The sequence below is a fragment of the Carassius auratus genome, chromosome 46 (assembly GCF_003368295.1).
Source record: "Carassius auratus strain Wakin chromosome 46, ASM336829v1, whole genome shotgun sequence".
Lineage (NCBI taxonomy): Eukaryota > Metazoa > Chordata > Actinopteri > Cypriniformes > Cyprinidae > Carassius > Carassius auratus.
The window spans coordinates 8,410,725-8,437,359 of NC_039288.1; the positions used below are offsets into that span (position 1 = coordinate 8,410,725).

The 26,635-nt window shown below is 37.9% G+C and overlaps 1 protein-coding gene across 7 annotated transcripts; it reads left to right on the forward strand.

Annotated features, from left to right (window-relative positions):
• Positions 1-3,870: 3,870 nt before the first annotated feature.
• On the forward strand, positions 3,871-26,635 carry LOC113064067 (CXXC-type zinc finger protein 5-like). Of its 7 annotated transcripts, none has more exons than XM_026234600.1 (4): positions 3,871-4,260; positions 4,373-4,446; positions 13,562-14,587; positions 25,266-26,635. In XM_026234600.1, exons 3-4 carry the CDS (start codon positions 13,784-13,786, stop codon positions 25,308-25,310), a joined length of 849 nt encoding a protein of 282 aa, XP_026090385.1. In that variant the 5' UTR covers positions 3,871-4,260; positions 4,373-4,446; positions 13,562-13,783; the 3' UTR covers positions 25,311-26,635. The 7 variants fall into 7 exon arrangements, with proteins under 7 accessions (XP_026090385.1, XP_026090382.1, XP_026090381.1 ...); XM_026234597.1 differs by having other exon boundaries at positions 4,373-4,442; XM_026234598.1 differs by having other exon boundaries at positions 4,209-4,227; positions 4,373-4,442.

The window sequence follows — 26,635 nt, forward strand, 5'->3', positions numbered from 1 at the left end:
AGTCAAAGGTTCTCTAAAGAACCATCTCTTTCTTAACTTTTTATAATCTGCAGAACCTTCTTTTGCCACAAATAACCTTTTGTCAACCAGAATTGGACCAAATTTGAATGATTTTTGAGGAATCATGAGGCACACTGAAGACTGAGGTAATGGCTGTTGAACTTACATTTTAAAACTGAAAACAGCTGTTTTAAATTCTGATAATATTTCACATGATTGCAGTTTTACTGTATTTTGGATTAGATGAATGTGAAATATTGAAATATGTCAATAATGTTTTCAAACAATGTTTCAGTGGCTACAAAGTTAAAAACATTTGTCAGAAGAATTGGCTACATATGAACACAATCACTATATATTTAGAATCATACAGGGTGGTACGCCGTCAAAACATTGCAAGCATCATTTATCAGTATCACGCAATTTACAGATGTACATATCACAAATATATTCAAAAACATAGTGTTTTATTTAAAACTCATTTGGATATAGCTTTTTAGGTTTACTATAAGCTATAGGTTAAGAGCAACAAAAATCCCTATAAAAAGTTGCTCATGCTAGTGTTATATTCAGTAGTTTACACACTTCAGTGGTAACACAAACAGTCACAATCATCAGTGCAGAAAACAACGTCGGACTGTCGGGTAATATTTTCAGCCACCCTCCCCCACTTTTGGACCCGTTTCTGGAGGACTTGAGAGTTGGCGGAGCCCAGGCACAGAAAGCGGTCAGGCACTTCGACATGGAAGTGATTTTCAAAAGCGAAAGGAGGACGAATGGATTGACGTCTGCTTAATGTAAGATACGGTGAGGCCAGGCACTTTGCCAGAGCCATAGAGACACTCAGGGGATTACGAAGCAATGCGTGTCCAATTTATTCACGCCAGCCCGTCAGTGAGGGACTGGATGCGTCCATTGTGCGCTTATCTCTCTGACGAAACCCGTGCGTGTCAGCCCACGACCACGAAAATATGTCAGCAGTGAAACAAAAGCTAATTGTCAAACTTAGACAACCCGTGTAACCCAGCACAAACCTGGATTAGACAACAGTGGCCTCTGAACATGCTGGATATATTATTTTTTTTCTGAACAGAGAAGAATCTGTATTGCTGATGTTCTATATTTGGACAGCTAATAACAAGAACAGATTCATACGCCTCAACTTCTTGCTCAGCAACAGGTTATTTAATAGCCTAAATGAGATATTTAACATTAATAAATTGGTTAATGACTACTTGTATTTTCACACAGTTACCTTATAAATGACCTATTCTGTCATTACCACTATGTGAGACAGTTCCCACTGAATCACCATTTATTTACTAGTGCCTTTTTATTTTTGTTCTTTCCTTACTTTCTTTTTTTTTTTTTTGCAAAATAGATTTACCCAGTGCTTTTATGGGTGTGTTACCATGGCATCACCATGTAGTTGCTATGCCATTACCAGAGTGTTACTATACCAAGATGTTTTGAATGTTACCCAAAGACATTGCATCTCTACTATCTCTACAAGAGAGTTTGAAGGCTCTTAATCATGGCAATATGCATGCAGTTGCACTGCTCTGAAATACTTTAGCATTATTGTTTGCCTTTCATTTTTACATGCAAAAGCTTATGTCTACATTATGATTCATTATCATATTAAATCTATGACTACCATTGATATTCACTGGACGTTGCAAATGCAGACATGTCTACATTGGTAATCTGGGATCCAAAATCCAATTTAAACCAAATTTGAGTGTTTAGAAGAAAAAAATAAATGATAATAATAAGCAAATTTCTGTCTGATTTACAGACGTTCTTCTTCTATTGAAGCCCAAGGCACACTTCAGAACATCTCATGTCATGCTGGAGAAAATGATCATCAGGTTCTACACATCATTTCAAGATTTTCAATTCAACTTTTCTCTTAAGTTATGTTATGAATATGTTAACATCATCATTTAATAGGAAAATACGTGTTAATTTAGAAAAACGCCAACATGGAAGCATTTTTAGTGGTAGACTTTTGGAGCCCAATGTATTTATATTGAGGTATTGGAGCACTTGCTAATAGAGCTGTAGCTGCAGCCAAACCACATAGTGGCGTTTCGTTTGGCTAACTTTGACAGCTGGGGGAAAACAATATCATTTTAATGTTGATGAATATGATAAAATATCCTTGCGTCAAGAATAAAAACGGTCTTTGACGCGGCTTCCATGAAATGCAGGTTTAGTTTAGGCGATATTTGTGTGTGAGAGGCGAGTATTGGTAGCACATCCCCTCCCCGCTCTCTCTCTCGCTCGCGCGCGCGTTATTTTCCAGCTCGGAGCCTCAAACCCGCGCGGCTCGATCGATTCGCATTGATTGTCCCTGACGAGCTGCTCCACTTTCTAGCCAATGTCAGCCCGTCTGTGATCGGGAAGGAGAGAAATGAAGGAAAATCTCTGCCGCCCTGGCGGTGTCATTTCCACACACTTCGTTTGGCCGCCTGCCAGCAGACAGGACATTCAAAAGAAGCGGAGTGGACTCAGAGAAACCAGGAGCAGAAACGAGCACAGCTGACCCCTGTTTACCACAGCAGACCACTGGATTCATGACCGAATAACGTATGTTCTGCGTCACTGCATGGGCGTTTAAAAAGACGCACTTTATTAAGAAGTCATTCATAGGTCTGCATTTCACACATTTACAAGTCAATAACAAATAAGAACGTCTGAGTTTAAAAAAAAAAAGAGTCATTTAGCCTATATTTTTTTAAAAGAATTTTTTTTTTTTTAAAAACCGTGCCAAATTCTTAGAAATGTATAGTTTACTTGAACATTAAATACACTTTAGTGTACACCTTAAACAATATACAACTTTAAAATTATTTAAAGGTTCCTTAAAATATCTAAGACATTAGATAAAAAGCCAGATGCTTCATTTTACCTGGACTAAACATGCCTTTCATAAAATATGTTTAATATGTTTAAAAACTGAATGACCTTGAACAGTTGCTGTAAAGGGATCCTCTCTGTTTTATGATTTTCTTATCAAATGACAAAGAAATGGCTACTTGCATATTACTATGTCACTGACTTTGATATTAAGTTTATTTAAACATTAATAATAATTTAAAACAAAATTGCAAAAATGCTAAATTTAAATAATAATAATATGAAAAGATTATCTCAGACTACTTATATGCCAAGATTTCATGGCCTATTCATTGAAGTGTTTTTCTCTTATTTAGAGTTAGTTACACTAGGACATTTTTTCCCCCTTAAAGCCCAACAATTAAAATCTTAATCTTCTTCTTCTTCTTCTTCTTCTTCTTATTAAATAATAAGAGGTAAATACTATAATATTTTTTATTTATTTATAATTTTTGGTATAATAATAATTATTATTATTATTATTTTGGCAAAAAAAGAATTATGATGATGATAATAATAATAATAATAATAATAATAATAATAATAATAATAATAGCCTAATAATAATAATAAAATAAAATGCATTTTAATGGGTTTTTGAATTACCTCAGAACTAGACAAAAAATAATAATATTGAGCATCTCATCATTCATCCATAATGCATAAAATAAAATGGCAGCCCATAATATGTTGCTAGTTTCGCTGTGGAATTTACTCGGAGCTCCACTGATGCGAAATATCAATTAATACAAAATATCAATTAATATTATATTATTAGCATTACAAAGTTTAAAAAAGTTCAGACGTGTTTGGATCTTTTATACTTTATTTTCCCATAATAATACATTCCGTCGAGTAACAATAATATCGCGAAATTAAACCAAACAGTATGATAACAAAGTCATGCAGTCACCACGTGCATCCTTCTGACATAGTTTGATGGTAAATATGAATGTGTTGAAGGGAAGTTCAGTCTTAAAGCGGTATGACGACATATCAACTTTTGCTCCTAGAGAAAAAAAAATCACAGGCTGCACAGAGCATAGAGAGACAGAGTCTCCACAGATCTCCGTTGGTAACATTAACCCTCAAATCTTTCACAATGCACGTGCACATCGAGAAAACACCCTACACATTCTGCTTCGACATTAAATCAGTCGCCAAAAAGAAGCGTCGCGTAACGCGAAATGTCTTTGTTTATCTGTGTGTTTCCTCCGTCTCATGACGCCGAAAGTCCAGTTCGGTTTTTACGTGAAGCTCCAAAAATCTATGAAATGTGTTTGCATGTTCTTTTGGATGTAGAGGTGGGATTGCGAGAATCGAAAGGTTGGTGAGCCCACACGCTCAGCTTCCCAGAAAGTACGTTTAGCAATAATTCACTATTCTCTTCCTCACGCGCTCGGCACGGTCGAAGCCTACATGATTTCTGAAAGTGGAGAATAAGCTTTTTCTCTCTTATTTTTGCCATCAGTCTCCACGACAGGCTTGGAGAAGGGGCGCTCGGACAGTGGAAGCCCTCCCCTCTGCTCGGATCTGCCTTGGTAGGTGCGAATAAAAAAGGGGCCAGTGTTTGCAAATATGCAGATACATCGAAAGGGGGGGAATCGTACTTTGTTGAAGTCTGCTCAAAGTTGGGATGTCATCTTCCTTACGATCTTGTTGGCTGGGAAAACGGGAGAATGATTGTGCCGTACATTGGCAGTCGTGCTGCTGCAGACCGTACACTGGCACCGCAGAGACCCAGGTTTCAGATCACTGAGTCTAGACAAAAGGTATTTTTGTGCTGCTTTAATGTCAAATTAAATGAAGATCCGACAAATATTCTTAGCGACTGGACAATATGGGCATTGCTTTATTTGTCTTATTGAAACACGATTAGCCTACGCTTCCCAGGAAGTAATATTGCAATGCTTCTTTAGAATGCACATTTAATCAAATGACAGAATATACTAATTCTTATCGTATTTAAAAGCTATGGTGGGATGTACAAACTTAACGCTCTCTTGAATAATTAGCTCGTAAAATTATGATGCCGATGACGTTTATGATAGTTGCTCCAGCATGTAACGACAGGTGGTATTGTAGCTGATGATGCGTTATGTTATAGACGCGGAACTTTTGGTCTGCCAGCAGTAGCACACCTGTGTGTTACTAAAACGCGCTGCTCGTTAATATAATGACATATATGCATATTTTCTTGACTGTGTTTCAAATCCGCTGTTTAGTCGCTCATGATTTATGGTGATTTGTTGAACTCATCGCGCAGGGATTATGCTCAAATGTGCGCTTCATTGTTCCGCCGAGAGGATATTATCTGGCTGATGTCGCCGCCGGAGAGCGCGCGGGGATTTACTGCTGCAGTCCGCGGCCGACAGCGCGCGGCGCTCATGCACGCACTGTTTGTGTGATTGCCAGTCATTAACTTTCGCTATTACGCAAAGAGTTGGAGAAGTTTTCAAGCGCATTTAACTTTGAGCTATGCAAATGCTCAGGGCGCCGCTTGGCAAAGTCCACATCTGGCGGAGCGAGCTTTGAAAACATGAATTATTGTCAGCGTCCTCAGGGTCTCGTGAGCAAGTGTGTTCGTGTGTAGTGCTTGCGTGTGAGAGCATGCATGCGTGAGTATGTGTGTGCGTGTCTGTGAAGCGGTGTGAGGAAATAAGACAGCGGCAGGGGGAGATAGATAGGTGTGTGCGTGTCTCATTACCTGAATTACACGATATCTGCCCACGTGACGTTGCGAAGAAACCTCACAGTGATTTGTTTCTGCTTTTTCTTCAGCTCTTCAATGGCAATGTTTTCTATCCATTACTTTAAATGGTTCTTGGACATTTTACAAATATTGGAAGTTTAGTGTTCTTGATTGACAAACTATAAAACGATTTATTTTTTAATATATTGATAAATTAAAAATATAAACACAATATTGGCTATTTTATGCTTATATTACGCTATAGGCTTACAGTAACACGCACGCGCTTGCGCTCGCACACACACACAAACACACATGTTGGTATTTTTGGTTTACAGGATGGTTTTTGTACTGTACAAACTGTATAACTGTATTACTATCGCCCTACACCAACCCTACATCTATACCTACCCCTGACAGGAAACCTATATATATATGTTTTTGAATATTTTTGAATTACATGGACGCAGGTAGTGTCTTCATAAACCATCTTCATATTGTAATACCTGTGTCCTGTCATTATAAAAATGTGTGTACTCATAAACCACCCAAACCAATGCACACACACGGACACACACACACACATACAGACACAAAGATACATACATAGATAGGTCAATAGACAGACAGATAGACAGATAGATAGATAGATAGATAGATAGATAGATAGATAGATAGATAGATAGATAGATAGATAGATAGATAGATAGATAGATGCTCATTTTTACAAAATAAACTGCATTAGTGAAAATATTCCATCTCTTAGTTTTTCATTTCTCTCTGGGATGAGAGAAACCAGGCAATCCCGAAAAGAGAGAAAACATGTAGGTCCGTTAAATAAATAAAAAATACATACACACATAAACTCCACACTGAAACTGTTAATAATGTATTAATTATTATAAATTAATTGTTTTACAAATTAGAAATATTTGTTATAAATGATATACACAAATACACACAGACACATGTAAAAATGGAACACCCTCTGAACAGTAAATATAAATAACTAATAAGCGATGATTCTAAGCTTTATTATATTTTAAATAATTAAATAACGTCTTTCTGACAAATGCAAATTGGTAAAACTTAGTTGTTTGAAAGATTGTGGCAAAGAGGGTTAAAGATTTAAAATGTATTTAAAAGTCCTACTTAGTGTTTTGGGTCTGCACTGATCCTTAAATGGAGTCTTTAACTGTCATCTAATGAGTTTTGTTCTAAATATGACAAGACTGACAGGACTTATATACAGACTATACACATTACAGACATTCTTGACATTTTTCTGTAAAAATAATGGTAAAAATGTATGATAGTCAATGCACATTCTAATGAAAGAAAATAATGCTGTATTAAACTTTTATATTTTGTAAACGCACACATATGTGTGTGTGTGGATGTATGTGTGTGGATGTGCGTGTACAAAATATAAAAGTTTAATACAGCATACATTTATTTTCATACAGTAGTATATATATATATATATATATATATATATATATATATATAAAATATTATATTACTGATACTTTCAAAAGTTAAGTCTTGTTCACTGCAGAATTATCTGTTGTAGAGTTGTTATTCAAAAGGGGGAGGACCAATTAGTCGCGTGTTTGTCTCTAGGGAGTAGACTTAAGCTGCCTTTGCTTCACATGACATTACCATTAGAGCCCTTGCAAAACTAAATATGCATAAAATAATACATTTTGTCAGTTAACATGAATGTTTAAATAGTCTACTGTGGAGACATACTGAATGTGTCTTCCGGTTAATCAGCCGAGATATCATTTTCATAACTTGTTCAGCCAACATAAAACAAAGTAACATGAGTGTAAATACTCATTGTAACTGTCATATATGAACAATAATTGTTGAATAAAGCAGATGGGAATTAGAGGAGAAACTATGCCTGTAATTTAAAGATTTTAAGGATTTACAGGAAGCAAAGTTTAATATTTCCAAAACCATCCTCTCAAACTGCTGTTTGGGTATAATTAGCCATTACTGGACTTCTTTCCTTTTAATGTAGCGATATCAGTCATAAAACTCTCCAGACACATCTTTATGGAGCTATTATCTTCTGCTTTAGTACATTAATGATTCTGCTGAATATGTGTGTGGCGGCTATCATAGCCACACTACTTTTATCTTTTTTTTTTTTTTTTGACACCCTGGGTATTGCAGTTATCCGATTAATAAATGCTGACCAAATGAATATGATCAGGTTTGACACTTCTCAGACACATTTTGCTTTTGGCATCTTAAGATTTTAGACATATTTATTTATGTATTATTAGTGTCCTTGACTGCAAAGACTGTGAGAGAGGAAAAGAGGAAGCCCAAAGTTGTTACTCCATGCCATCGTGTCATTGTTGTGTGACAGATTGGTTCAGATTGATCAGAACATCAACACAGCTTCAGTCAGTCAAACGTTAAAAGTACAAGCTCTGAAAGCATTCGCATCTGCAAGAAATTGATCAAATCCTTTACACATATTATATGTTTAGGAGCCCAATAACAACCCATATAAATGTATACGTCAAATAGACGTCTCTGTCACATAAAGTTTCCAAAAGTAGCCTCTTTTAGCACTTAGCTAGTTGCTGGTTTCACACGACACAACCAGACTGTTTGACTAGCATCAATGCTAGCAGCCGTCATTATAGCAGAACAAAAACAACGACGTCTGTTTCTCTCAACTTGTTGCCTGTTGTCTCTCAAATGTGTTGCCTTTTCCTGTTCAGCTGTAAGTTTTTTGCCCTCTCAACCTCTATTTGAAAACGAATTCACTCTTGTCAGTCCGAGGTCATTGCTTATTCCATTTGATCAAAGAATAACATCCTCAAAAGCTAATATCTTACATTTGTGACACATTGGACTTGAAGCAAAATAAGATAGTTTTTGTAACCTAATGACAACTTTAGGAAAGAGGTTTTTATATTCCATCCTCACTCTTAATGGGTTCATTTCTGTTTTTAGATCATATGAGGTTGCCGTTTGCCATTACAGTACAGCCCCGCTCTGTCCTTTGTCACCCCTAACCAGTCAAACATTATTGATTATGAAGAGTAAAGAGGCTCGCTAACACACTAGACAGCTGAATTGATCAAACTGATGTATTTTGGCAATCTCTGACACCAATTTATTGTATTACGTTCACTTTAAGGATGGATCAAAAGAGGGTTTCATATATATCTGAATTTCGTGTGAAGCGACTGACAGACGCAAGCAATGAATGATTAATCAGCTGAACTGATCCTGACCATATGACTGATGAGATCAGGATGACTTCGTCTGTGAATGATGCTCTTGCTTAAGACAGTTTGTTCTCAGTCTGATTGTTCTTTCAGTTGCTTTATTTATTGACTTCATGCCTTTTTCTGTAATATTTCGGAGCTTTGACAGTCCACGTTAGCTATAAATGGGTCATTATGTTTCCTCTACTGAGCTGCTGATTACATGGTTAAGGGTCTGATTACACAAGCTCTATTTAAATGAATACAAAGCATTACAATAATTCATAACCATGCTTTCGGATGGGCCTAGGTTAATTGCCTTGGGGTCTAGCTTGCCATCTTTACAGCTGGGAGTGAGGCATTGTGCTGCCGTAAAGGAGAGAATGCAGCGTGTGGCCTGAGGTGAGGAATACATCTCTCGCATTAAATGTTTTCAACCCTCGGCTGAACCTGAACTTCATGACATCTGCGTCAGCTGTTTGTGTACCCTGAGTCATTTAACTTGTGTGTTAAGTCATTTTTTAACATGGAAGTCGAACCCTAAGAAAAGGACAAATATTTGCATGACTTCATCAACCACATACAAACTCATCCCAACCAATATTCACAGTAGTCAATCAATATGGGTTTTTCAAAAACAATTCAGTGCATCTTAAATGACGCAATGCGATAAAGGGACAGACAATAAAAGTTATCTCTTGCTTTATTGTTCTTACCAGAGAAGCTTGAAAGGGCATTTTGTTGATCACTTCTAATTAGGAATGAATGCACAATATGTCCATGGTCAGACTGTTTTATCAAGTAAGTTTTAAGTTATCCTTATCAGTCTGAATGGTAAAAAGCTAATCATCGGTAGCCAAGTGGTCATGGGTTTATTTCTAGTTCTAGTTTGCTTTCAAAAATATAAATAAGTATCACCATCATATCAGTATCACCTAAAATTTCCATTTTGTGCATCCCTATTGCATCCCTGGTGACAAAAGATGTTTTTGAAAGAATATCATATGCCCCCCCAAATTTCGGTGACAATTTAAAATGTCATTTGTTGTTCCAGTATGTATCTTCACAACTGTACTTTACATTGAAAACTGTTCTGCGATTGTGTGACTTCATGCAACCGTATTTAGTACAGTCTGGACAGATACTGGTCATTGAAACAGCATAGCTAGTAAATAAGGATGCATTTATATTTTGCAAAATGCACGGCAATTATATGTGGCAGGAAAAATATACTGTCAAAGATGAATGAAAGAAATGACAGTGTTGCAATAACAATAATTTGACTAAATTTGAAAAATCTGTGACTTAATTAGACAGAAATATTGTAGGAGCGTGTTGACAAGTGTGCGTGGTTGACAGAATGTGGGAGTCACACATTTGTAGATGGATTGATTAAATTAGAGGACCAGAGGAAACATCATTTGATGTGAGTCCTCAGTGAAGACTGACACAGGTGCAGAGAAACTGGAAGATGGTTTAACTTTGAGGTGGACCTGGTGTTGAAGAGGTTACAGTGATTGACAGCAGCCAATGTGGAGTCGGTGGCAGACAAATTCACTTATTTCAGCCTTTACGAGACCTCTGCAAACACAGGTCATATATTACAGGAACAGATGGAGACAACAAAGAACTGACAATGCTTAGTAACCATCACACACTGTGTTTGCATTTTATTTGCTTTGAGATCAATGGTAGAGTATTACCGCAGATAGCATCTAGTTCACTGGGAAGCTGTGTGACTGAATTTACTCCTAATGGGGAAAAAAAAAACAGGAGGAAGCAAATCGATTTATTTATGTCCAGTGGGCTTATTTGCTAAGTCATTTTGTGGGCCCATTTCCATCACCGTAATGGTTACTTTGGGAACAGTAATTAAGCAAGTAGGGCTAACATTGAGGCACCTGTCCCTTGCCTTTTTTCTCACCCCATCTGACTGGTCACTCTTCCTCTTTCTTACACGTATTGTTTTTTGACTTTATCTGAACGTTACACAGAAGTTTTGGGTTGGATAGTTTTTTTTTTTTGAAAGAATATCATATGCTCACCAAGGCTGCATATATTTGATGAATACAGTTTCTTTTTTTAGATATATTTACAATTTTAAATAACTGTTTAATATATTTCAAAATGTAATTTATTTCTGTGATGCCAAAGCTGAATTTTCAGCAGTCATTACTATAGTCTATAGTGTCCTTCAGAAGTCATTCTAACATGCCGATTTGGTGCTCAAGAAACATTTCTTGTTATTGTAAATTTTGAAAAAAAAACTGTGCAGCTTAATACTTTTGTAAAAAGGAAAACTTTTTTTTTTCCAGGAATGTTTGAATGTTTGAACAGAAAGATGAAAAGAGCCGCATTTGTATGAAACAGAAATATTTGGTGACATTATAAATGTCACTTTTAAACAATTGAATGCACCCTTGCAGTATTAACCTGTTTTCTGAATGGCAGTGTACACTGGTCTTGGATTACAGCATATCATAAACTGAATTTTATAAACAAAACAATAACACAGATAAGAGTGTATATCCCGTGGATGGACTACGATCGGCTGCTAGGATAACGTGTGGTGTGTGGCCAACTGTTGGCTTGGTGCAGCAACCATAAGAGTGGAACGGATTTGAGATGTGCCATATTGCCATTCCAAGCCAGGATAAAAGAGAAACCATGGGCTGTCCATGGAAAGCTAGCATGGTCCGTTAGAGACATGTTTTTCTCCTTAGGTTTGGATGGGAAGTGAGTCATTGCTGCTAATACTGAATCAAATGCTGCTATGTAATTTCAGCACTTTTGGGACATGAAGGTCGGGTGCTTCTATAGTCCCAGCAAGAGATGTGCGCGGCAGGGAAGGTTTGGCAGGCGTGAGGTAAGGCAGCCTGGTGCAGTGTGGCCCTTGGTTTGGGAAGGAGAAGATAGAGCGAGTGAGCAAGCGAAAGAGAGAAAGAGGCTGGCTGTGGTCCGCTGGCGCCACAGACCCCTGAGCTGGGGAGAATGCGGGGGCTGCGCTCCTGCCTTTGAAGCTTTACCTCCCACTAATTCTGGCCTTCCAATTTCCACACACTGCGTAGATCCCCTCCACCACCCCCTATCCTCTCCTCTCTCCCTCCCTGTCCCTTTGTTTCCCTTATAAGGACTGGCCCGGCCATTTCCTCAGCTTTTCTCAGTGGGGTTGTGTGTGTGGGTGTTTGTGGATGTCTCTGTTGTGGACGGGGGCAGCCAATAAAAAAAGAGGGTTGAGTTTTTGGCGTTTGGATTCTGTCATGAGGTAAAATTCTGTGTTTAGTCATTCAGCGGCATTCTGTCATGTGTCATATTTCAATGCGTGATTGACAATGGGTCGCTTTGGATTATGTTACGAAACAGGCGCCTTTTCAAGTTTGCTAATGTAATTTTTTAAGTACTTTTCTGTAACATTATAAACATTCTAACAGACAAAGTGTTATTAAAATACACCACGCCATCTTAAACTTCCGTTACTACATTTGTGTAATAAAAACACTAGGATATAATCAGGCCCTATTGGAGGTAACAGGGTTTGACAGGTTTACAGTTTTTTTTCTTTGACATTACAAGCCTTGCAATCAAGGTCATGAAATTACTTATGTGCAACTTAATTTTGAGAATTCTACAGATCATCTAGCATTCATCAGCAGAAAAGGCTGGTTGACATTTTAAGATTGGTGTTCATTCTCAAAAGTATAATGATAAAACAGAGGAGACATTAACTGTCCTCGCAAAGTTCACTTTTTGAAAATATGAGTTCATTAATAAAGGTTTTTAGATTTACAAATCATTATTTTATGCACAAAAAATGATGATAACAGGGTGGACATATAGTTTTGGTGCTAAAACGAAAATCTAAATACTGTTTACAGAGAGTAAATTAAAACAAAATAGTTTTCATTTCCATATATTGTTTTGTCAAAATGTGGATACTTGCTAATACAGTAAGAAGTGTTGGCATAAAAAAGAAAAAAAACACACAAAAAATGGTCTTTTAAGCACATAGTAAAAGATGGCATCAGTTGTTTATCACTGTTGAAGTAATTTAACTATAGATAGCTGATCCCATCATTGAGGGACACAAATAGCATCTGTTCTGTATATGACCTGTTTAAAAGAAGCACAGCAGCTATATGTGATTATAAATCATCAAGGGTATCAAGGTAACAATTACATTCAAAATAAAGTGCCAGGGAATTATGTAACAAATGTGGGACAGTAATTTAACTGAAGTTTGACTTGCACTTGCCTGAGACATTTTGATTTATTCACACTAAAACTGATGTTATAATTTTTTACTTTTTTACTTTTTAATTTTTAACTGATTAATAACTGATACACATGATATCTTGATAAAGAGAAGTTAATGGGTTCCTTCAGTCAAGCATACCAAACAGTGTGTTGTACTGTCTGCTTTACCTTGGGTGAAGGGAATCTGTCTCAACTTTAACTGAAACAGTAAGTTGTGCTTTTCTGAAAAGTAAACCAATTTGCTTTGGATGATTACGATTTGTTAAATGTTTTCTACATGGGGTTTGAAGATAAATGTACATATTGATTTCTCAGGCACAGTTAGGACATTGGTATAGCAAGCAATAAAATGTAGTAGACATGCAAAAGAAAGGCCCAAGTCGCCGCTCACTGCTTTTTTGTTGTCAATGTCTCTTTTAAGCTTCAGAATGCTTTCAACATCTTTCCGTCTCTCTCTCTTTCTTTCTTGGTGTCTTAGTTTACAGGTTGTTGGCGGAAAGATGTGGATGAGGGCTGAAGTGTAGAGCTGAGGGAATCTGGGTCTGCCTGCCACTGGCCGGCCGTTTTGCCTGTTAAGGGGAGGCTCCACCCTCACCTGGGCGCTGAGCGGATTGTGAGCGCTGCCTGGCTCCTCCCTCGCCAGCCCCGCCCCCTCCCCAACCCCGCCCCCCTTCCCACGGTCACACCCCGGGGCTAGACCATGTCTGGCGGACAGCCGGAGGGCAGCCGGACACCCAAGGCCCAGGACACAGACCAGGACCAGGACAAGCACAGCTGCAGGGAGGACAGCCCTGTTATCGAACGCCGCAACCGGAGCGGCATCATCAGTGAGCCCCTTAGCAAGAGCCTAAAGAGGTCTCGCACCCTCTCGCAGTACACCGCTGCATGCCCCCAGACTGCCAACAGACTGAAACACAACGGGCAGGCCAAGAGCCACGTGGCCAAGCCCCAGCCTGCCCAGCAGCAGCCGCAGCAGCCTTCCGCCTCGGCCTTGGTGCCGAGCAAGCTGGACCGAACCCTGGAGCAGGTGTTGGAGGGACAGAACGGCCTGTTGCACTTTGCCCAGGCAGCTGCTCTACTTAAGCGGGCGGGCATGGAGCACATGTTGCTGCCAGGGGGAATGGGAGTGGGCGAGGTGGGCACGGTCGACCTGGAAGGAGCATCAGTGGCCGACAGTGTGGGGGGTCTCACTGATTTCCCATACGGTGTGGGTGGCGGCTTCCCCTTTAACCCTGGGTTGTTCATCATGACACCGGCCGGAGTCTTTCTCGCCGACAGTGCGCTGCACATGGCCAGCTTGACGGAGTACCCAGTGCAAAGTGAGCTGGCCTCCGCCATTAACTCCGGGAAGAAGAAAAGGAAACGCTGCGGGATGTGCCCACCTTGCCGGCGCAGGATTAACTGCGAGCAGTGCAGCAGTTGCCGGAATCGCAAGACAGGTCACCAGATCTGCAAGTTCCGCAAGTGCGAGGAGCTCAAGAAGAAACCATCTGCTGCACTAGAGGTAAACAATACTGAGAATCTGTGACCTTTCTTAATTTGTTCAGTTCTATTTGTTTCTTAATGGTAAAGAGGGAATGTTTTGTGTCCAGAAAGCATGGTAACCTTTGTTACTTCTAATTCGGGTGAACTTTGTACATGATGGCGGTGTCTGCTGAGGGTTAGGCTGGGAGATGAGGCTTTGGGGTGACAGGTGGCACTGACAGTAGCAGGGGAGGGAAATATGACCAGACATGCACCATGGGGTTTGTTCTAATCTGCCCCCACTGCGGCATCACGTCACTCTTCCAACATCCTGCCTCCCTGACACTACTAGGACACTCCTCAGAGACATGACGCCCTCCAGAATGGCTGCTTTTATAGGTCCCTGCATTCATTGGTTTGGTTTTACAGAACAATGCGGTTTTAGAGATCCTGTTTTTGTTAAGATCAAGAATCTTACTGAGGTGGTTTCGTCAACCTGGTGGTACTGCATGTTTAAATGATTAGTTCACTTCCAGAATAACAAATTCCTGATAATTTACTCACCCCAAAGTCATACAAGATATTCATGTCTTTCTGTTTTCAATCACAAAGAAATAAAGTTTTTTTGAGGAAAAAATTCCATATTTTTCTCTATATAATGGAATTAAATGGTGACCAATGGGTTGAATGCAGCTTTAAAGGGGTCTAAATACCAATGGAAGAATAGGGGTCTTACCTTGCGAAATGATTTGATCTGAATACACATTTATATACTTTTTAACCACAAATTCACATCTTGCACTAGTTCCACGATACACATCTGCAAATTCATGCATTACGTAATCACGTTGGAAAGGTTATGCATGGATAGCTCTTCGTCTGTGTACTCTGGTTTAAAAGGTAGGAAAAAGCAGAAAACTCTATCAAATTTTTTATCTGCAACTTCAAAATAGTCAGACATCTTTGTTTTACCTTTTCCTGTAAAGGGCATTTGACTTTCTTTGCACCTTCACTTTGTAAAAACTGTGTTGGTACTTCCGCCTATGTCATGTGTGACCTTTCCAATCTGACTATGTAATATGTGAGGTTGGGCTGGTGCAAGTCGAGCATTTGTGGTTAAAAAGTATATCAAGTTATTTGCAACTGAAGAAAGAAAGACATGAACATCTTGGATGACATGGGGGTGAGTAAATAATAAGGACATTTTTATTCTGGAAGTGAACTGATCCTTTAAAGATGTTGTGGTGGGCATGATTTGGATATATATGTGTATGTATGTGTTTTAAAGTACAACGAAATCCATCTGGCAACAGGGATGTCATCTGGAGCACCAGGTGTCTGTGACGAATGGCCCAACCCTCCTTTCTCTCATCAGTGGGGGCTGATGGTCCTACAGACTTCTTTCTGAGGTCAACCAAGTTATTTGGATTGTACAAAGGCTAAAATTTGAATAATGTAAAAAAAATAAAAATAAAAATTTACAGTAAGGTTCAGTTTTTCAACATTATTTAATGCATTTGGTATTGAACTAATAATGAACAACAATTTTACAGCATTTAATCTACTTTAATGTTAATTCATGAATATATTATTGTAAAATTGTATTGTGTATATTAAAAATTCATTAGTATATGTAGAAATGTACATTAACCTAGATTAATAAATTCTGTAGAAGTAGAAAACATATTCAAATAGAAAACAGTTCTTTGAACTGTTTTTATGGCATTTTGATCAAATAAATGCAGTCTTGGTGAGCAGAAGAGAGGAAACATTTGACTGGTAGTGTAATTAATAAAAGATTTCCACAAACGAAACAATTCTGATTTAGATAAACATTCTGAAAGGGTCGTATACTGTAAATTCTGAAATATTTACCAATTATTTCAATTTAATTGGTAGAGATTAACATTAATTCATCTGTGGTGACTTGCTTGTCTAAAAAAACTTAGCTTGTACTGTCTGGTTGGAAGAAAATAATACATTTGCAATCTGTTAATCTGTCATATTTTTATTCCTCATGTTAGATTTTTCTGTGCTTAATATGCATTAGGCTCTTTTTAGTTAAAAAAGTGACAACTTATTAAATTAGTTTGAAGGTACGTATGCTTCCTTTTAATTTGACATCTACTATATACACAGGGATTTTAGATTTGTCCATTTGATGTCTCCCACACAAATAAAACCTTTAAATAAATAGTTTTTTTGTTGTTTTGTTTGCTGATTACAGACTCATTGAAACACAATCCGTAAGAATGATAATGGCAGGGTGATGCTGTGTCACTAACGTTTCAGTCATTAAAAATGGTCGGATAATTCCAAGCCACGTCTGCTCCCCCAGCTGTCCAGTCAGTGTGGAGTCAAACAAGGTCACGTCTGATGGCGTCTCAGGGAGCCCCTGTGATTAAAATGTGTCTAAAACACAAAGTGCTGCTGGTTTATGGTTTCTTAACTAGATGTTAATTTGAGTGCCTATCACGATGGGAATAGTTTTGCACTAAGCGTCTGAGATGTGCTGCACCTGCTGCTTTATTGCTACAAGACAGAGTTGAAACAGTGCTGTGGAAACCAAAGAGAGCACAACATATCAATTTATAATTCTGGTTCTGGTCTGGTTCTTGGCCTGCATGAAGCTACAGTGGGGGAAATATTTATTTGATCCCCCAATATTTGATTGAATTAGTTTGCCCACTTACAAAGAAATTAAGGGTCTGTACTTTTTATGGTAGGTTTATTTTAACGTATAGAGACAGAATGGCAACCAAAAAAATCCAGAAAAAAAAATAAAGGTTTGAAATTGACTTGCATTTCAGTGAGTGAAATAAGTATTTGATCCCCAATCAAAACATGACTTAGTAATTGGTGCAGAAACCCTTGTTGGCAAGCACAGAGGTAAGACGTTTTTGTAGTTGGTCACCAGGTTTGCACACTAGTGATGCGCGGGTCGGTTCCAACCCGCAAACCCCGAAGGTAACTCATGAGTCGGGTTGGGCCGGGTAAAGAAATTGTCACTTTATCTGTGGGGCGGGTTGGGGCAGGTCATTAAAAACTAAATAAAATAATCCATGTTGCGTACAATTCCCTGTAGCCTACATTCAATATTTGGAATATCTATTTTCATATTGTATTAGGTTCTTTGATAAGGTTACAATATGAAGGCTTACGTAGCAACCTATCTTGCATGATGTCCCTGATGAGCAGGTCATTTCATAACCCGCAGACCCCTGCAGGTCGGGTTGGGGCAGATTAAAGAAATGTTACTTTATTTACAGGGTGGGCTGGGGTGGGCCAAATAATTTCATAAAAGCGGGACTTGCGGGTTGTAAAACAACCTGAAACGTGCTTCACTATTGCACACATCTCTGGAGGGATTTTGATCCACTACTATTTACAGATCCTCTCTAAATCCTTAAGGTTTCTTGGGCTCCAAGCTTCAGCTCCCCCCACAGATTTTCTATAGGATTGAGGTCTGGAGACTGGCTAGGCCACTCCATGACCTTAATATGCTTCTTCTTGAGCCACTTCTTTGTTACCTTGGCGGTGTGTTTTGGGTCATTGTCCGATCCCTGACCCATCTTCAGTGTTCTGGCTGAGAGAAGGAGGTTCTCATCCAAGATTTTACAGTATATGGCCCCGTCCATTTGCCCATCAATGCGGTGAAGTCGTCCTGTACCCTTAGCAGAAAAACAGCCCTAAAGCATAATGTTCCCACCTCTGTGCTTGACTGTAGAGATGGTGTTCTTGCAATGGTGTCATAGTCAGCATTCTCTCCCTCCAAACACGAGTCAAGTTAATGCCAAAGAGCTCAATTTTGGACTGATCACTCACCTTTCGCATGATCATCATTACCCATAAGGCAAGATCTTGCACAGAGCTCCCGACCAAGTCCAACTGATGGTTGTTTTGTATTTCTTCCATTTCCGAAATAATCGAACCAACAGTTGTCTCCTTCTCACCAAGCTTCGTGTTGATGGTCTTGTAGCCCATTCCAGCCTTGTTCAGATCATGCAGCCTTGTCTCTGACATCTTTTGGCAGCTCTTTGGTCTTGCCCGTGGTGGTGTGAGAGGTTGGAATGGAAGATACAGATTGTGTGGACGACATTAGATGTAACTTCAGGTGTAATCAGCAGGGGATCAAATAAATATTTTCCCCACTGTAGTTGGTTACCACCATCTTATTAAATAATTTAATAAACCTGGTGGAGACACCAGTACACCAGCGCTGCTGATCACCAAGTATGTTGTGTTTTGTATGCTGATGAACTGGTGTCCCCACCAGACTTATTACCTAGCATAACCAGCAGATTTACCTGACCAGTCAGTCTCATACGGACCGGCTTTCACGAGTACAGTTTTGCCATTTTAGCAGTTTAGAATTTAATGATCATATTCATGTTGATGAAATGGTATCTATAAGCCTGAGGGTCTTAACTAACTTAACCAGCAAGACTAACTTGGAGAGCTGGCTTCATGCAGACTGACCAGTTTGACCAGTAATGTTTTCCTGTTTAGACCTCTTTTATAATCTCATCAACATTAATTACAAAATGGAATCAATCCATTACCATGGGAGTCTTAACTAGCTTAACCAGTAAGACTAACTTGGTCAACCAGCTTCGTGCAGACTGACCAGTTTCACCAGTAAAGATTTTTCATTTAGACCACTTAGCATCTCATCATCATTAATATTAGAACATTAAATTATATCCATCATCATGGAATTCTTAACCAACATAACCAGCAAGACTAACCTGGTCAACCAGCATCATGTACAGTAGACTGAACAGTTTCATCATTTATTAATGTTTTGCTGTTTATTCTGCTTAACATTTTATCAACAGTAAATAGAACATGGAATCCCATCCATAAGCACAGGATTCTTATAGCTTAACCAACAAGACTCAACCAGGTTCATGAAGGCTGACCAGTTTCACCATTAAAGTTTTTCTGTTTAGACTGCTTATCATCTCATCACATTTAATAAAAACATGGAGTCTTATCTGTCAGCAGCCTTAACTAGCTTAATCTGCAAGACTAACTTGGTCAGCAAGCTCCTAGCAGGCTAGTATCACCAGTAAAGTTGCTTAGTATCTCATCACCATTAACTAGAACATGGAGTCCGATCTATAAGAAAATAAATTTTTAACTAGCTTAACAAGCAAGACTAAGTTGGTCTGCTAGCTTCTTGCAGTCTGACATATGGTGCTCATTTTTGCAGGGTTAAGCAATTGTAGCCTGCACTTGCATTGAACTTATATTCGTGTTTGACAGTTGTATTGTATTGGTGTGTATATGGTAAAGTAACAGTGTGCGTGTTTTAAGAGAGAGGGTACAGACAGGGAGTGATCTTGCAGTACAGGGTGTTTTGCAGCTTTAACGGTGCATTGCTGACATCTCAGAGAGAGCCATACAAACAGAGAAGAGAGTGAGAGGCGAGGTAGCGTGCAGACCGTCAAGGCCTTTGCCACCTCATACCTCACTGACTGGAGATGTGGGGAATTATTTTAGGAAGCCTGCGTCTGAATGGATATAAAAGAAGCACAGGAGAATTAGGAGCGTGAGGCTCGCCGGACTGACGCACACGTTCATCCCAAGATCTTAGAGCTCTGCTTGCACGTGGCTGCATGACTGCTTGTTCATTTGTTTTAGCTGTCTTTTAATGTGCCTGAATGGCTTTGCTTGTTAGCATTTGTTGGCAAAATTATCTGTGAGGATAGTGTGAGGAATTGATGATTTACATTTCATTTATACATAATATATTTAATACCTTAAAAATGTATTATATATGTATGCTCTGTCAGTGTGTTTATATATACATTTATATGTAATAATTTTCTTCCTCTTATGAATGTTAGCTTCTAGCACTAAATTTTTTTTCACCTGTGTGTTTGTCATGTTTAAAAAAAAAAATCTTAAGCCAGACTAAGCGGGTTTACTGGTCTTATCTGGTTAAGCTGGTGTGTTTTGCTTGATTCAGAAGGGTTTTGTTCATCAGCTGTCGAGGCTGGAAGATCAGCTGACCTACCAGCTAAATCAGCTCACTTCGAGCCAGACCAACTTAAACTAGCAACAACTACTTTATTATTTTTTTTATGAAGAATTGATAGATTGATACATTCATTCATTCATTCTAAAATTACAAAAGGTTTTCATATGTTTAAAAGTGTAACCTAATGTAGTCAAGGTGAGTCAATCAAAATTGCTTTTTGACTGGAATAAATCATTTAAATTTTATTTTCATACATTTTTTTAAGGTAAATATAGAAATATACATTTTGAGTATGTATCTACTAAACCATGTTTTGTGGACATTTTTATTTTAATTGTTAAAATGCAGACTGCGTTCTTCTTGGGTTAGGATATGGTATTTATGATGATAGTTATATTTTAAACCAATAGAAATCTATGCAATCTCCCCATTTCAATCGCTAAGTAAACGATGTGTACACAGAGAGAAGATGTCACCCTGCACCTCTACATGACACCCGACAGACACACACACACACACGCACACACACACAAAGCGAAGGCACACATGACCACAGGGCTGCATACAGCACACATATTAAGACATGGAAATCAACAGACAGATTAGCAAGGACACGACCTGAAAAATAAAATAAAAACATTGTACATTACTGGTCAAAAGTTTGGAAGTCTCATGCTTACCACGGCTGCATTTATTTGACCAAAACTACAGTAAAAACTGTAATATTGTTAAGTATTATTATATTTTGAATAACTGTTTCCTATGTTAATATATTATAAATTGTAATTTATTTTTGTGATCGCAAAGCTGCATTTTTAGCATCATTATTCCAGTTTTCAGTGTCACATGATCCTTCAGAAATCATTATAAAATTATTTGGTGCTCAATTATTTATTAATAATGGTTCTTATTATAATCAATCTTAAAATTAGTTTTTGGCTGCTAAATATTTTTGTGGAAACTTTTTTTTTATATATATATATTATAGGACATTAGAAATGTCTTTATGGTCACTAACAATTTAAAGGGTTAGTTCATTCAAAAATAACATTTGCTGTATACAGTTGTGCATATTAAATAACCAGTGTCAGTGCTGTTTTTATTTTACATTTAAGTCACTAAACTTAATAAAAAATACTTTGATGCAAAAAAGATGATTTATTTTAACCTTTAATCCACAATTTTTAGCTCAGGCTATCGAACGGAAACAGTCAAACTGTGCTCTCGTCCCCTCGGGTCAGTAATACGGCTCCAGTGTATCACTGACCTGTGGAAACTGAACCCTCAGCAGATTGGAGCGGTAACTTATTCATAGGAAAATCAATAAACACAGATTAAGATGGTGGATCTTTTGGTTGACACCTTGCAGGAATGATGACCTTGGAAACACACACTACCGCTTGTCAGGATGCAGTGTTTTTACAGATTTAGGGTTAAAGGTCGTGGGTCAGGTGTCACAGTAGTCGCCTGTGGGCTAGGCTTCTGAAAGAGGATTGGGCGTTACGGTCACTTCTAGTGGGTTGTGACAAGCCAAAGGTCACTACCAGTGAATTCCCAGGTGCTCGTGTGCAAGACACACCCACAGTGTTGCATCTGATTTTCACATGCACTCAGCAGTATGCATGTTGCATTGTTTTAAAATTAGTATTTACTTAAATTTTCATTTAAGTCTCTAAATTAGACAAATGCATGAAATGTAACAAAAAACAGATTAGGATTTTTGAGCAGTTATCATATTTTTACTTGTTCATTTTAAAACCACAGATACTCTTTGATGATAAACAGATATTTTAGCAACATATTCACGTCAAGAAAAAAAAAGATTATCACAAGTCAAAAGACTACCGTTTAAAAGTGAGGTCAGTATTTATTTATTTTATAAATTAATAATTGTATTCAAATAAATGCCATTCTTTTGAACTTTCTATTCATCAAAGAATCCTAAAAAAAATGCATCACACATCAAAATCACATACGTATGCATCTATAATATTTCATACATATTGTTTATCAGCCACAAGAGTTTATTGTATTTACTGTCCTCTGACAAAAAAAATAAAATGCCCTGACAATGTAAATGACAATGAAAATGTTGTTTCCTCCAAGAAATACTTTAAATACTCCTGCAACCTTTGTTTACAACACGAGAAGTGCTAAATTAAAGTGTTAAGAGTTAACATATGCCCAGCTGTTGACATGGGATCACTCTAGTTTAGTCCGTTAAGTCTGGCTCATATATTTCTGTGTGTTTTTAAAACACGTCCATCTTAGTTGTCTCGTTCAGGAACGCTTGAATGATATTGAGTGTGAGTGTGTGGGCTGGTGCACGTGTGATCATGTGAGCGGGGATGTGTTTGCTGCCCATGGCTTGGCCCAGTGCTGGCAAACGCTTAAGATTCTGTGCCGCAGTAGCATTGCATTGTCGAGGGGAAGGTGCTATGTCTTTCCAGCAATGCCTGAGCTTCAGTCCCCTTCAACCTCAAAGTTGCCTCATAAGGTTTCTTCCTTTTCTCAGCTGGCTTGAACTCAGCGCCCACCTGAGTCCCGCTGCAGACACCAAACCGACAGATGCGTAACACTGAAAGAATACAGAGAGAGAGAGTTATAAAGAGGTCGTGGCGAGAGCAGTGTGGTGCGCCTTCGACGTGACTGCGTGGTGACTAAATAATGAATGTGGCGTATCGGGTTTCACGTGGAGCCAGGGCCATGGCCCATGGCTAGAGAGGAGGAGGGGGCAGGAAAGACAGAACAGGGAAGGAAATGGGGAGAAGAAGGAATTAGATGAATCACACGGCCGCAGAGGAGAGCGAAAGGATGCAAAACAACCAAAGTCAGTTTCTAAATGGTGTCTGCTTATAGTAGAATGAAATTTAGAATTTAATCAGAAAATGTTGTTCATTTGAAGGTTCATTGATTGTCAAATGCTTGTCTTCGGACCTATTTTTTTTTAAGCAGGAGATTTCTAAGGCATAATTTCCTTTTTTTAAATTAGCAAGTAAACTTTAGCCACACCACGTCTGTCCCTGCATTCAAATATATGCATACTTCCATACTATATAGTGGGCAAAAAACACTGTCTAAAAATAAGCAGAATGTCGGATTTTTTAATATTAATAAAAACAGTATGCGAAAAGTACTCGATGGCCTACAACTTAAAAAGTGAAAAAAAAAGTGATCTTGCATCCATATATGCATTCTTCCATACTATATAGCTGGCCAAAAACAGTATGTGAAATTAGTAGTATGTCGGACAATGTAGTGTAAAAAATAAGTTAGTGAAAAGTACTCATATGAATATACATACTCCTATACTATATAGTTGGTGAAAAACAGTACGTGAAGTTAGTAGTATTTTGGATATTGTAGTATTGACCGAAAACTTGTTTCAGAAGATGCGTTCTTGCATATTATATAGTTGGTGTTAAAATGGACTTAATATTATTAATTTAACGGTAAGCTAAAAATACCCAGTGACCTACAACTTTGCTCCAAATATGCATAATTCCATACTATATAATTGGCAAAAAAAGCTTGTGAAATTAGCAGTATGTTGGACTTCATAGTACTCTTGAAAAAGTAAGTGAAAAGTACTTAAGTGACCTACAAATTGTGAAAAACAGTATGCAAAATTAGTGGTATACCACATTCGTGACCCTGGACCACAAAACCATTCTTAAGTCGCTGGGGTATGTTTTTAGCAAAAGCCATAAAAACAATTATTGAGTTTTCCTTTATGCAAAAAATCATTAGGATATTAAGTAGAGATCATGTTCCATGAAGATATTTTGTAAATTTCCTACCGTAAATAAATCAAAACTTAATTTTTGATTAGTAATATGAATGGCTAGGAATTCATTTGGTCAACTTTAAAGGCGATTTTCTCAGTATTTAGATTTTTTGGATTTTCCTTAGATTCCAGATTTTCACATGACTGTATCTAGCCAAATATTGTCCGATCCTAATAAAACATACAGAAACGGAAAGTTTATTTTGTCAGCTTTCTGATGATGTATAAATCTCAATTTAAAAACAATTGACACTTAAGACTTAAGGTTTTTGTGGTCCAATAGTCATAGAACAGTAAGCGAAAAGTACTTGATGGCCTACAACTTGCATCTGAATATGCATACTTTCTTACAATATAGCATGTGAAATTAGTAGTATGCTGACTTAAATAAAGACAAAAAATACTCAATGACTTATCCCATTAGGCCATGGGAGAAGATTTTTGGAAGGCAGTGAAGCAACAATGATAAAGCCAACATGGCAGATACAGTATGTACAGATTTCAGTCATACTACAGACTTTTGTACAATATTGACACATTTTTTCAATGAGTCCGAAGTTTGTTCCTCATCAGTTGAAACAGCTGTTCAGGTAGTAAGCACATTTAGAAACAACTTGTGAGATGCAATTTGATAAATGCTAGTTGGCTGGAGTTAGTATTAGGAGGCGGGGCATTTTTGTTCTACAGAACATTTGATTGGACAAAAATCTATGTAGTGCAGGATGAGTCATCAGTATTTTAGTTATGAAAAAAGTTTGAATGAATGTCAATATTTAGTTGTATACTAGCATGTAATTAGCTTCAAAGCGGACAGACATTACTAAAATCCACAAAATGCTCATTTGGATCGAAAAAAATCTGCATGTGTTTTTCATCCAAACTGCACTCTACTAAATGCACCTCATTTCTGTCCCCTCCCCCCATTTCTCTTTTTCTTTCTCTAAGAAGGTGATGCTGCCGACGGGCGCGGCGTTCCGGTGGTTCCAGTAGGACTGTGACCTCTGACCTCCACCCAAAGCTCTGCCATCAAGTGCAATGCCCACTCTCGCTTGGATCATCTCGGGCACCAACACTGGCTGACAAACACAAACTACGTGAAAAAAAAAAGAGAAACACAAGACAACTATGAAAAAAACAACTTCATCACGAGATACAGAACAATAAAACAACAATACAAAAAGAATCAAACGAGTAATGGATGCACCTACTTATTCCTTGAACCAAAAATTTAACATAAATAAAAATATCTATGGCAACTTTCATTCCCTTTTATATGTTTCCATTTTGGTACCTTTATGTCCCTTTTCCAGCAGAATTTTTTTTTCTGTGGCTTAGACATGGAACTGTTCATTGCCAGACAGAAATGGCGGACTCAGTGTGGACAATCAGCAAAATTTCTGTGTTTGGTGTTAATGTTGTTCACGTGTGGAAAGATACCGTACTTGTGTAGAGAATGTAAATTTTACGGCTATATTTTAAAATTAGTGGCTAATGGCAAGCACTATTGTAATTTAGGACCATTGTTCTTACTTAAAAACTGTATTTTATGATCGTTTCTTTTTTTTTTTAGTTTGATTTAAATTTATAGTTTTATGTTTGTCTTTTAAGGGAAAGTAAATATTCCAAAATCTGCAAACCCAGTTTTCTAAATGAACAAATATGCATCATAAAAAACCCTACTCGACGACTTGATGATGACGACTTAATTGGAAGATAAAATTGTTTTTGTTTCTGTCGGGTTGTTACTACTGGAAGCTCCAAATTTAAGATACAGATTTCAGCTTGCTTTACTGTACTGGCAGCCTTCTATTATGTCAGATTGCATCATATCACATGACATAATATCACGTCGAATGATGTTCCACATGATGTTGCGTTAAATTACGGCTCGTTACATTATTGTTCTCAGTGTACAGGTCTGAATTTTTAAAGAGCACTTGCTCGGCTCTATTGAACGCACTGAAAAAGACTGAACTTTTTTGGTTTGGTTTGGTTTGGTTTGTTTTCATGACATTGCCGGTAGCTACATCTTTTAAAAAAGCAGCAATGTTTGTATTGAATTAGAACTATGGGCTGGTTTTGTGAATAAAAACAAATGCATGTATTTGTGTCAAAAATTTACAGCTCTGACATCTGTCTATTTGCATGTTTTTTAAGAAACGGCAACAAACGTACAAAAAACAACTACAACAACAACAATATGGAAATGTTCGCAGAATCCTCTAGGTTGTTCCCTTTTCCATTCAAACAGGAAAATAAAAAGCAATGGGACAAAATATGTCATTTTGAGATGCGATAAAGATGTTTTATCTAGA